This window comes from Littorina saxatilis, linkage group LG17, assembly GCF_037325665.1.
Source record: "Littorina saxatilis isolate snail1 linkage group LG17, US_GU_Lsax_2.0, whole genome shotgun sequence".
Taxonomy (NCBI): Eukaryota; Metazoa; Mollusca; class Gastropoda; order Littorinimorpha; family Littorinidae; genus Littorina; species Littorina saxatilis.
Window position 1 is genome coordinate 19237572 of NC_090261.1, and position 13771 is coordinate 19251342.

The following is a 13771-nucleotide window of genomic DNA, read 5'->3' on the forward strand; positions in this document are numbered from 1 at the left end:
ATTTCCGCAAGCTTCATGAGGTGTGGGAAGGCAGCTCTGTGGAACTTAGCAACTTAGCAATCAGCTGCCACAGAGAAACAAAACTGTCCCTGGGGTATCCCTGCGATATGACAGTTTTCTTCTTTCTTCAGCGTTCGACGATGGATATGACAGTTTGTTTGAGCTCTCGGAACTCTGCCCTGCACACACGCAAACCTTTTTCTTCGGCGGCATCTTTGCAGAAATGTGGCGGCGGAAGTAAAGTGTCGCTGTCAAAAGTAGCGAGAGTTGTGGCTCTTGTAATATTGTTCGGTCGAGAGTTGCGTCCCTTGTGTTATTGTTTGACCGAGAGTGAAAATTGAAGTTCAAGTAGGCCCCGATTCGAACTCGTTTTAACGGGGTTTGATACTTCAGTTTGTACATATTCTTCTTGCAGTGACCGCTCTAGACGTAATACTATCGGACAATGACCGCTGACTTCGCGATCGGATCGGACATTTGACGGGACAGAGGTGTTTGCAATCGGTCATTTTACAACCTAAATCGGTCTATGACCGATGACCGACGCCTCGGAACATCACTGTTTATGTTCCACGTGCGCTCCATTGCAGACATCTTGGGCACTTTTGCCGAGGTAAAATGAAAAGATGTAACCCAGGAACCTTAGTTTGGACCCCAGGTACGCGCAGGGACTATCCGTCCTGGGAATAATAGTCCGCTTAAAATCTAGGAAATGTTATCAGTGCAAGGACTATTGTTCATAAGAATGGAAGTTTGTAGACTCCCATTCATTGGGAAGTTGATCACTAGGACTCTTTTTCCTGGATCACAAAATGTTCTTGTACACCGGAAAATTGTCTCTGTGTTGTGTATACTTAGGTCGGACGTTGTTATATTAAGGGTGTTAAAATGACATTCGCAATGAAAATGCAACCATATGTTATCAGCTGTTGTCTTTCGAAAATAGTATAACAAAGTTGCATGCAGGTTGCTCGGGACATGTGAAGGTGGGCTGTTATGATGATATTAGATGGCATTATTATATTACTTAAACGTTATTTTATTTCGGAGTCGACTTGCAAAACCGATAAAATGTAAGTGTTGGGTTGGGGCTAGGTAACTTTCCAATTGTATAAAGCGTACCAAAGGAAAATGAACACAACTAACGTGACCTCAGGCAAAACACCTTGTCGGCTATCACTCGGGGCAAGTGATCCGGCATTGCCGAGACAAATCGTACATTTCGATGTGTATATTTTTGAAAGAAATGGGGTCATATCGAGCGGACACTGCATAACAAACATATCGGAGTCAGTTATTCGCTGCGAGTGTTGGTTTTAACTGGTCGACCACATGTTTCCCGTAAGGTGCGCAACTCTTATACAACGCTTGTAAATCCCGAGAGTTATTTCCGGAAAACGTCTATCGAGAGATGAAATAGCAGGACCAACGCTTTAAAAGTGATGTTTGCCCTTATATTGAAAATAAGTTCCTATTTCCACTGGTATTCTACAGGTCACAAAGAAAGAAAACTCCTGTACTTTGAAACTCAAGATCATCTCTACAGCATTGAGGCATATTACTTCGCCAAGGTAATATACGTTTAATTTAAATATGTTTAATGTATAAATGTATATCCCATGACCTCCCTTCTTTGTCTCTGTTACTTCAGTATGGGTATATATGTTGTATTTTTATAGCTCAATAAATACATCATGGACTCAAAAAAATATATGATAGTGCAGATTCCGATTTGGGCGAAGAACTACTTTGCTCCCGACCTTTGACCTCGCGCCGAACAATGTGACACATTTGTATGAAGTTCCAAAATCGTATTGCACGGCTCAGAAAACCATATCAGTTGCACGCAAAAATGAATCTCAGAACTGATCTGATGTATGAGATGCAATAAGCAAACGTTTCTTTCATTATGAAAGCAATGCAGGTGGGAAAAAACGAACATTCAACTTACAAGATAACCAGATGCTAGCGAACCAAAACAAAAACACGAGTACCCTCCCCTTGCTTCGTTAGCAGACGACTTTTGAGAATCTGTCAGACCGTCCTTACCTGGCACGGTTGGGCTTCGCTATCATCAGCTGTTTCACGTGTTTTGCGAGCAAGTCTACTCTTTTGCCTGGCTCTGCAGTAAGTCCACATTGGCGATGAAGGTATCTAAGAACTTAACATGTGTGTATTTTTCCGTAATCCAGTCATATTCTTTCAAAATGCAATCAAGCGGCGGTGACAGACTTGGGTCCTGTTTTCCTCGCACCCATACCAGTTTAGGTTCATGCAAACACACTCGCAAAACATGTAGATACATTTCAAATAGGGAGCAAATGGTTAAATCTACATGTGTTCCCTAAAATTTGCTTCTCTGTCAATAAGACTAATTGTATAATAATGCGTTCGAAAAAAACAACGTGGAATCGATTCTGAATCGAGTCGAGTAAGCCAAATGGGGGCCAAACCGGTTTCCCCGTTCCGCCGACCTGAAACGCAAAAGAATTGTGCGCTTCAACTAAATGGATTTCTATACGACTTCATTACTTTCTTGCAACTTATGAACCTTTACTTAAAGCTTTTAAACGGTCTGAAAGTAGTGTTACCGCGTACTTATAGATGCACTCATTCGTTTTATTTTTTCAGCGACGGTCACTTAGTTTAAGGTTGCAAAAAGGCCAAGTCTCGCTGAAAACACTGTTTCACACTCCACAGATCGCAACAGTGCCGCTAGTAGTCTACACTTTGTGTTTGATGGTAGAATGGGATATACAGATTACAACACTCGTGGTTTTTTATATGGCTTGTATTTCAGTCAAGACCCAGCGGGAATATCAATCGAGAGCCACTCGCCAAAGGCTCGTGTCTCCCGATGATATTCATCCGCTGGGTCTTGACTGAAATACAAGCCATATAAAAAACCACTCGTGTTGTAACCTATACATATATTGTAGTTTAACGTCTGTCTCAACTGGTATTGAATAACTTTAATTAAAGTTAATTTTCTGTCCGGTACACCTGGAAAAAACTTCTGAAAAGCTGATTTTATAAACTGCACAAATATTAGTATATTGGGATTTAAAACAAAAGAATGACTGCTCTGACGTCGTGAATCAGGTGGTTTCCTTTTCATTCAGTAGGTATTGACACCGTGAATAAAAGTCTGCACAGTATTCCCCCGAACACCTTTGGTGATCATAATCCTCCTTCGAGAAGATCACCTTCACGGGCTTATGTGTTTCACGTTAAGGGAAGCTATATCATATATATCTATATCATGTGAACCATCTTGTACACCACCACAGACCAGACCATGGGCTGTAGTTCAATCCCTTTATCCCAAAAACATTTAGACCAGCCCTCTTACATATGGGCTGTAGTTCTATCCCTTTATGCAAGGGCCAAAAACATTTTGACTGTGACCAGCTCTCTTACATATGGGCTGTAGTTCAATCCCTTTATGCAAGGGCCAAAAACATTTCGACCATCCCTTTTACATATGGGCTGTAGTTCAATCCCTTTATGCAAGGGCCAAAAACATTTTGACCATCCCTTTTACATATGGGCTGTAGTTCAATCCCTTTATGCAAGGGCCAAAAACATTTCGACCATCCCTTTTACATATGGGCTGTAGTTCAATCCCTTTCTGCAAGGGCCAACAACATCTCGACCAGCCCTCTATCATTTTGGCTGTAGTTCAATCCCTTTAGGCCGGAGTGAGAAACTTTTTGACACGCCTGGGGTGTAGTGCAATCCCTTTATGCATAGGCGACACACTTTTAGTTGACAACTGCGAAGAACACATAATAAAACACGCAATAAAAGTGCATGCTGAAAACCTGTTTCGATATTGTGCAAGAACATATGGTCCGGGAACGTAACCAAACTTTGTGAGAGAGCTGCGACAGTAGGGATAATAAGACTGGTCAGCCTCTTTAATAGACGAGTAACAAACAGGGCTCCCAGGCCGATTTTAATGCACAGTCGGTACTCCCAGGCAATTTTGGATTAATTTGACAGACAAATGCATATAGTCTCTGAAACAACCTTTCTTAGTACCCAAAAGTGGCAGCAGCTATACGCAATTTTAAGGCAAAGTACCCCAGTTATTTTGATAAACATACAATACACGGAGCAATCGGTACTCCCTCGAAAAAGTTGTGCCATGTGAAAGACATATGAATATACTTTCTAAATTGTTTTGTCGTGGACCATAGCGGTAGCAGCGTCAATTCACAATTCGAAGGCAAAACATCCCAACTACACTGAGCACAAAAAAGAGAGGATATTTCTTCAGTGCTATAGATTGCGCAAAACTCATCAGTCATAGTAGTTTGTGTCTCTTTTGAAACGGACACAACTTTTGATCCCGAGGAAGAATTGCTTTTGAAACTTAAGACATCTATAGGACTACAACCACTTGCTAAGCATGCACAATTTCAATGATCGATGTTGCATGTGTCTCAGTGACGTTACCAACGTTCAAAAAGTGTTAACAGAAAACCGTTACAACGTCTATTCTCAGGTTCTGTTTCTGTCCCCATACGACACGCATAGAGAAGAGAGTATTTGTCAGCGTCCTGTGTAATTTGAAGAAACTGCTTCGTGTAGTTTTAGATTTATTGAATATCAACTGCAGCTACCCAGGACAAACATTCTCAAAAACCAGGATTTCTTGTCGTGTTCACCCTTGACCTTGTGGGCGCTCTCTTTCACACGTCAGATCAGCCTGACTGCGCGGCAGTTTTAAACTCAATAGGTAAGCCCTGTTAGCTAAGACTCCAACGAAACTCACTGGCCTATGCGATCGTAACTTTGTCTGTCTGTGCGTTTGTGCGTGTGTGTGTGCGTGTGTGTGTGTGTTTGTGCGTGTGTATGTCTGTGGTAGAAACTTTAACATTTCCGAGTCTATGTGTGAGTGGTTATCCAAGACTATGGATAAAGCTCGCATAAGATTACGTCACGGTCAAAAGTGTTTGACGTCAATTAATGCATCATGACGGCATGCCTCCCTGTAGTCTTTCTCTCTCGCGTGGTGTGTGTGGTCTCGGTCATTGATGACATTGTTATTTTGAGCGGGCCGAGACTATTTGGCAGTCGTGTCCCTGTAAGTAGGCTACATGCAGACAGACAGATCTAGATCTAGTGTCTCTCTTTCTTGCACAGTGTCACCTAAGCTTACTGTGTGTGTGGGTGTGTATGTGTGACGGAGTGATTGAGTTTGTGTTACTGTTTGTCTATTTCTTACGTGAGCCTTGAAGGCTTCGCCTCTTGTTGTGAGTGGGGATTAACAGGGACCTGTGACGTCATACTTTCTAACATATATAGGGCTCAAATCCTTTAAACCAAATTTTGAGCAGAAGAAAGGCAATTCGTCATATTCCCATATATATCTGGCCTGAACACTGCTGTTTAACATGAGATGTGTAGCACTGAAGAAATATCCTCTCTTTGTTGTGCTCAGTGTCGTTGGGATGTTTTGCCTTCGAATTGTGAATTTGACGCTGCTACTGCTGAGTTCCATGTATATGCATATGTCTTCCATGTCATTCAACTTTTTCGCGGGAGTACTGTATTGTAGGCAGTAAGTCTCACCGACTACTATACAGTGTTTATTCTAGACTTTACACCTCGCTTACCTGTAGCTTCGACGTCACGTGTGACGTCATCGTTGCAGGTGCAATATTCAAACAATATTCCGCGAGCTCAACCTACATTCAGTATCTACATGGCATAAATTGTTTTTCTTTTTTCTATGTAAATCATGTTAACCAGAGAGTTTTGTATAACACACTAAATTTAGTTTTTCCTTCAGTGAAACGTAAAACCGCCCAAAACGGTATGCACCCGACTTTTTCAGTGAATGTTCAATAAATATAGCGCACATTGTCAATCACAGATACATTCTATCTTCTTACTTTACATTGACGAGCATTTTGGAGGTTCAAATGCAACTCTTATGAAAACAAGCAGTGCCTGAAAATGTAAGGTATGCAATTAAAGGCGTTATTTGCCTGAATGAGACTCATCACAAAGTTATCGTCTCGCGCATACATGTCTTCACAGGTATCGTTGTAACTTTTGCACCTACGCTTAGAGTAGGCATTTTCCTATGTATTAACGTACATGTTAGGTCCATTACACTCCACCTTTAGCTGTCATAGTGCCTCTCAAAAGGTTTTCATGACATAACTTTGACTGACACATTTAGGGGGTGTACTTCAAAAACTTACTCTCACACTTAGTGTTTATGAGCTATCTCATCAGAGGTACTTGCAACTAAAAGCCCGATAAATGCAATTTTCTCTCTTATGTAATTGATTAAATTGTGGACGGGCGCTATGGCGGGGTGGTAAGACGTCGGCCTCTTAATCGGAAGGTCGAGGGTTCGAATCCCGGCCGCGGCCGCCTGGTGGAGATTGTTCCGATCTCCCAGGTCAACTTATGTGCAGACCTGCTTGTGGCTTATCCCCCTTCGTGTGTACACGCAAGCACAAGACCAAGTGCGCACGGAAACGATCCTGTAATCCATGTCAGAGTTCGGTGGGTTATAGAAACACGAAAATACCCAGCATGCTTTCTCCGAAAGCGGCGTATGGCTGCCTAAATGGCGGGGTAAAAACGGTCATACACGTAAAAATCCACTCGTGCAAAAACACGAGTGTACGTGGGAGTTTCAGCCCACAAACGGAGAAGAAGAAGATTAAATTGTGGCTTACAAAACGTCTTTGAGAAGATTAGACATTATCCAGAAAAGTGAAAATGACGTGACGCAACACAATTTCTGTAAATGCAAGGCCTCCTGGTGCTCTATGTGTTGCACTCAAACAATCTTTTCACTTGCTGTTTAACACCTTCCAATTACTTGATAGTTCACTCAGAAATATCTACTCTGCTGATATTGCCGTTTTTTTCAACAAAGTGTTTTTTCATGTTATGCATTTTTCAAAATAACTGGGCTACTTTGCCTTAAAATTGCGTATAGCTGCTGCCACTTGTGGGTACTAAGAAAGGTTGTTTCGGAGACTATATGTATTTTTCTGTCAAATGTAACCAAATTTTCCCGGGAGTACCTCATGTGCATTAAACTCCTTAACTTAAGCGCCTTTTTCCGATTTGGTTCCTCGTCTATAAGCAGCGAATTCGTTTATCAGTAAACCTTACTTTTCATGATCAAGGGACATTACTACATGGCAGACTATTGACAGAGAGAGTTAAAACTGGGGCACTATTTTCCATGTTGATGTTTTTATTTGGTTGTTGAACAGATTGCCAGTGATTTGCCCTTCCATTTCTACTTCATCGTGCTGTACGTCATTCCTGTATACTTCATGGCGGGGATGCCGGCAGACGTAGCTGTCTTTTTCCAGGTATGTTTTTTCACACACACACACACACACACACACACACACGGTTATTCACGGAACATTTAATCATTGACAAAACAAAATATTAACTAAGCTTCGGCCTGCCCCTTATGATGAATAGTAAACCTTGGAACCGTAAAACCTAGTGTTCTCTGAAGTAGAGAGACAGAAAAATAATGAGAAACTGAACAGAAATGAGTACTTGGCTCATTCAACTTCAAGATCAAAAACACAAAATTAAAAAAAAACTGGAAAAAAGAAACGCGAATGCCACTGATGGCAGGAGAAGTACTTATTACAGTGCATCATGTAACAGGAACAACTTGATTTAAAGAGAAACCTACACATAACTGATGCCATAAAGATGCTGTGATAATGGTGGACTGACGACAAACGAACCACAACAAGGGAAGTGATACAGCAATATACATGGCTGGACAGTTTATTCCCCCTAGACCCCTCACTCGCAGTCATTTCACTTTTCAGTCAGGTTTTCCGTCCACAACATTCTTGTCAGATTGCTCTCATGAAACTTTGTGTCACATGGCTGTCGGCTATCAATCGTTCCGAAGTAGTGAGTGCAGTTTTTCTGGACTTTAAGAAGGCTTTTGATTTAGTTAATCATTCCACCTTGTTACAAAAGTTATGACTATATCTTATCTAGGAAATTCTCCATCCATAACTTTCTTTCAGTCATATCATTTACGGAATTCTCCATCAATAACTTCTTTTTCAGTCATATCTTTTACAGAATTCTCCGTCAATAACTTCTTTTTCAGTCATATCTTCTCAATGACAGACGTTCCTTAAGGCTCACTTCTCCACTCTATTTACAAAGTTAACGTCCTGCCTTTGCAAATATTTGATCTGATGACGCGTAAATATACACATCTGGTCACACTATTTCATCTGTTTAAACCTTGCTGATGTAAGACAAACACCATGTTAAATTCACACAGACAAGAACAAAAGTATGATGATCGCCACACGACACAAACATCAACTTGCACATTTAATTCTTATGTTCCGGCAATTTCCGTAAGCGTTCGGGGCGCCATTTTGAAACTGCTGCGAAGAAGCATGGCGAGTACCAGTACTGGCAGTAGGCTTACTGTAAACAAAACGAAACGCGGAGCGTGTTACTGTTGTGTTATGTGTGTGTGTGTGTTTGTGTGTGTGTGTGTGTGTGTGTGTGTGTGTGTGTGAGCCTGTGTGTGAGCCTGTGTGTGTGTGCGTGCGTGCGTGCGTGCGTATGTAAATGTGTGTGTGTCTGTAAGAAAGAGAGATAGAGAGAGGGAGAGAGAGTGTGTGTGTGCATGACGGTTTATGTGCATGTTTGTGTGTGTATGAGTGTGTATGTGTGTTTGTTTGTAAAGGTGTGTATGTCCGTCTGTCTATGTGCGTATGAGTGTGTGTTTTGTGTGTATGAGATTTTTGTGAGTCACTGTGTGTGTGTGTGTGTGTGTGTGTGTGTGTGTGTGCACGGTGTGTGTGTGTGTGTGTGAGCCTGTGTGTGCGTGCATGCGGCGTGCGTATGTAAATGTGTGTGTGTGTGTGTTGTAAGAGAGAGAGAGAGAGAGAGATAGACAGAGAGAGAGAGAGAGAGAGTGGGTTAGTCAGTGTATGTGTGTGTGTATGTGTGTTTGTTTGTGTATGTCCGTCTGTGCGTATGGGTGTGTGTTTTGTGTGTATGAAGTTTGTGTGAGAGAGTGAGTGAGTGCGTGTGAGTGAGTGTGTGTGTGCACGGTGTGTGTGTGTGTGTGTGTGTGTGTGTGTGTGCGTGTGTGACTGACTTGGGGTGTGTGTGTTTGAGAGAGAGAGCTTGAGAGAGAGAGAGAGAACTGTGAAGCCATCGGCCCGTACACAGATTGTGGGGGGGGGGGGGGGGGGATCGAAACGATTGCGATATGTACATTGGATAATATCATGGAAAACCATGTTATTTCTTCAGTCCAACACTTGGTCTGTTTACAGTTTGTATTTCCGCCGTTGTTATCACGCGCGAATCGAATGCGACTTGGTAAACAGTCTTAGTGTCTGTATGCCCATCAAGTCACAGAGTTTGCACATAACACGTCTTCCACGTGCGTTCAGAAGTCAGCGGCAAGTGCAATGCGGCACTATCCCTGCATTCCCGGTCAGGAGTCACGGGCGACAGCGTCAGGGTTGTCACTCTGGCCTACTTGTTTGATTACTTGACAACAGGCACAAATATGATCCTTCATTCTATCGATATGTTGGGAATACCTCAGGTGATCGGCTTTTGGCCACCTTCTTACGCCGTCGTATATGGCCAACGGGTTTTCGCCCTTCAGTCCAAAGGGGCACCAGTCTTTCACCTGCCTTTCAGTCATGTTGTACTCGAACACTGCCGAGTCAGTTACAGCATGTAGTGAATTCTTTCCGTATCTCTGGTCAACCACAATGTTTCTCACAACATGGAGAGTTTCAGACGAAATGACAGCGCTCCTAACTTCGGCTGGGAATGTTGTCAAGTAGAACTCTAGCCCGGCAACATGATCATCCCAGAACTGTAACAGTTGCACACTAGTGTCATTGTCTGAATCAGGGGCGTCAAAAACATCACAAAACTCGTCAAAGTTCTCGTTTTCCGTTTCGTTCAAATGCTCATGTAAACTTTCAGTACATTCAGCGTCACTTTGGCCCTTTATTTTCTCCTCCTCCCTTTCCATCTTCTCCGGTGACTCGAAGCATCCCGGTGAGGGCATTTGCGAAAGGGATGGTGGGGGTGGGCTTTGGAAAAGACCTATGTCGCGGGATTCTTGGGTCGTGCCATTTGTGGTAATGTCATTTTCTTGCACAGTACCTTGATGGGGTTCAGTGTGAGGCGCAGATTCCTGTGCCTGTGGTTGTGCTGTTTGTTGTTGTCTCGATGCTGCACGGCGGGCGTCACGCCTGAGCTCACTCGGTGACTTTTTTTTCTGTATCGGGTCACACCACGCTGCACGGACTGGGTTTCAATGGCCGCTGCACTGTCACTGTTCCACCTTACAATGAGTGTTGGACATTCTCCTTGACCTTTGCTATGAATGTCCCAGGTGGAAAGATGGCATTTTTCTGTTAGGGTTCGAAGCACAGACTTTAAAGCCACTGGTACACACATTTTAGACGATGTTGGCGTTCCACACACACACGTAAAAATGATGAAGTTTTGGGAGCTCGAAGTTGATGCTGCTCGCTGGTTGCCAGGGGCAGGTAACTCCGAGAGAGAGAGAGAGAGAGAATTGAATTGAATTGAATTGAACTTTATTTAACAAGGATTAAGATTTAAGGCTACGCCTTTTCTTACAATCTGTCCTTGGGACGCATAGACACACAATTATATAATTACAAAATTAAAAATTAAAAAGTTAAAAAGTTAACCAACAAAAAAAGGAGGTCGGAAAACTTCAGCACATGATAATAAAGATGACGATGATGATGATGACGATGATGATGATAATGATGATGATGATGATGATGATGAAGATGAGGCATGAAGAGCATACATAATTATGTGGTTATTCATAAAATCAAATGCATACTATGCAGGTAATTATAAATACAAGCTGGTAGCAATCGAACATGTAGCAATAGTACAACAAAAATATGTTCAGAATATACAATGCACAGCATATCTTTGACGTGCGAGAGAGAGAGAGAGAGAGAGAGAGAGAGAGAGAGAGAGAGAGAGAGAGAGAGAGAGAGAGAGAGAGAGAGAGAGAGAGAGAGAATTGAATTGAACTTTATTTAACAAGGATTATAAGATTTAAGGCTACGCCTTTTCTTACAATCTGTCCTTGGGACGCATAGACACACAATTATATAATTAAAAAATTAAAAATTAAAAAGTTAACCAACAAAAGGAGGTCGGAAAACGTGATACTAAAGATGACGATGATGATGATGATGACGATGATGATGATGATGAAGATGAGGCATGAAGAGCATACATATACCGGCACGGTTGGCCTAGTGGTAAGGCGTCCGCCCCGTGATCGGGAGGTCGTGGGTTCGAACCCCGGCCGGGTCATACCTAAGACTTTAAAATTGGCAATCTAGTGGCTGCTCCGCCTGGCGTCTGGCATTATGGGGTTAGTGCTAGGACTGGTTGGTCCGGTGTCAGAATAATGTGACTGGGTGAGACATGAAGCCTGTGCTGCGACTTCTGTCTTGTGTGTGGCGCACGTTATATGTCAAAGCAGCACCGCCCTGATATGGCCCTTCGTGGTCGGCGGGGCGTTAAGCAACAAAAAGAAAGAAAAAAAAAGAGCATACATATGTGGTTATTCATAAAATCAAATGCATACTAGGTAGCAATCGAACATGTAGCAATAGTGTAACAAAAATATGTTCAGAATATACAATGCACAGCATATCTTTGACGTAATACTAAGTGTGGTAAGTCAAAGGGCGTTAAACTACTCAGACATTAAGTGGTTTTTAACACATTTTTAAAAACTTTTTAATGACTTTAAGTGCTTAAAGGATGATGGAAGTGAATTCCAAACTGAAGTACCCGAAAAAGCAAGACTGGTCTTATACAGGTCAATTCGTGGAATTGGTGGGATCAAGTTGACCGACCCATATCTGTGGGTAGCTTTATTAAATAATGATGTAATGTAAATCGGCACTTTACCGTAATACAATTTATGCATGAAAATGGCTTTGTTTAACTTGAGATGCTTTTCCAGTGGAAGAAAGTTAAGCATTTTTAATTTCATATCTGTTGAGGCATTATCCTTTACGATGAGTTTGGCCGAGCGACGATAGAGAGAGTCTAACTTTTTCAAGTGGACATCACTGCTGCCATCCCAGAGCGTCGAAACATAATTAATGTGAGGCATTACATGAGCATGGTGGAACATTTCCAGAGTCCTTCTGTCGGTATATTGCTTTAACTTGGATAGGAGAAAAACGTTCTTGGCTACTTTCTTGCAAATATGCTGTAATTGTGCCTGCCACTTGAATTCACAATCAAGAATTACCCCTAAAACGCGATGCTGTTGAACTTGTTCAATTGATTGCGTACCAATAGTAAGATTTAGTTTGAGTGGAGAAATCTGATGTTTTTGTCTGGTTGCAATTACCATACTTTTAGTTTTTATTGGATGGACAAGCATAGCATTAGCACTACACCAGTTATTTACATCGTTTAAAGCTGTTTGAAGGGAGGACTCTATTACTGGAACAGACTTTCCACTTGAATGAAGAGAAGAATCGTCAGCAAAAAAATCACTTCTTACATTACTATCAGAAATGTGCAGTGGCAGATCATTGATATACAGACAGAACAAGATCGGCCCAAGCACTGACCCTTGAGGCACCCCGCATTTCACAGTCTCCTCAGTAGATATTTTACAGTTTATTGAGATCTGTCCTGTAAATAGGAAGCAAAAAAGTTACACACTGAACTGTTTCTGATATACAACTGTAATTTCTTCAGTAAAATTGAATGATCAACACCCCCCGCGGGTTAGGGGGAGTCCCATATTGGTTGGGACTAGAAAGAATTTACCCGATGCTACCCAGCATGTCGTAAGAGGCGACTAACGGTTCTGTTTCTTCTCTTCTTTTGTCTTATTTCTGCCTTACCAGTCCTTTCACCTATATTTCCTTCCAAGAAAACTCTCCCTACTATTCCCTGCAGTTTTCCAATTCTTTTCTTGTTGTCTTATTTCTACCTGACTGGATCCATCACCTTTATTTCACTTACCAAAAGTCTTCTTTTCCACATCCTTATTTCTCTGCACCCCGCATGTCGTATGAGGCGACTAACGGATTCTGTTTCTCCTTTTACCCTTGTTAAGTGGTTCTTGTATAGAATATAGTCAATGTTTGTAAAGATTTTAGTCAAGCAGTATGTAAGAAATGTTTAGTCCTTTTGTACTGGAAACTTGCATTCTCCCAGTAAGGTCATATATTGTACTACGTTGCAAGCCCCTGGAGCAATTTTTTGATTAGTGCTTTTGTGAACAAGAAACACTTAACAAGTGGCTCTATCCCATCTCCCCCCCCTTTCCCCTATCCCATCTCCCCCCTTTCCCTCGTCGCGATATAACCTTCGTGGTTGAAAACGACGTTAAACACCAAATAAAGAAAGAAAGAAAGAAAGATGAATGATCAACAAGATCAAACGCTTTTTTAAAGTCGAGAAACACAGCACCACTGATTTCAGATCGGTTTGTTGCAGACAACCAGTGCCCGTATGCTTATTGGGGAAGTTCGCGAAAACTCCCGAAGTTTTGAGTGACATCGGAAGAACTTGCCTCACTTTCGTATGCATGGGCCGGAAGAAAGGCTTACTTCGAAGCAAAGCGAGGAAGTAATTGATGGTAGTTTGCGACAACTTCCTACGTTTTGGGCGACATCAGAAGTACATCCTCAATTTCGCATGCATGGGACGGAAAAAGTGCTTA

General features: G+C 42.1%; 2 protein-coding genes across 6 annotated transcripts in view; both read left to right on the plus strand.

Moving 5' to 3' along the window:
* Nucleotides 1-13771, plus strand: part of LOC138952783 (pyruvate carboxylase, mitochondrial-like) — a 479047-nt gene that overhangs the window by 320496 nt on the left and 144780 nt on the right. The window lies entirely within an intron of this gene.
* Nucleotides 1-13771, plus strand: part of LOC138952787 (ATP-binding cassette sub-family G member 8-like) — an 82951-nt gene that overhangs the window by 39901 nt on the left and 29279 nt on the right. The window contains exons 9-10 of the mRNA XM_070324526.1: nucleotides 1495-1571; nucleotides 7254-7355. Coding sequence (XP_070180627.1) covers nucleotides 1495-1571; nucleotides 7254-7355 — 179 coding nt within the window. The remainder of the gene's footprint in view (nucleotides 1-1494; nucleotides 1572-7253; nucleotides 7356-13771) is intronic.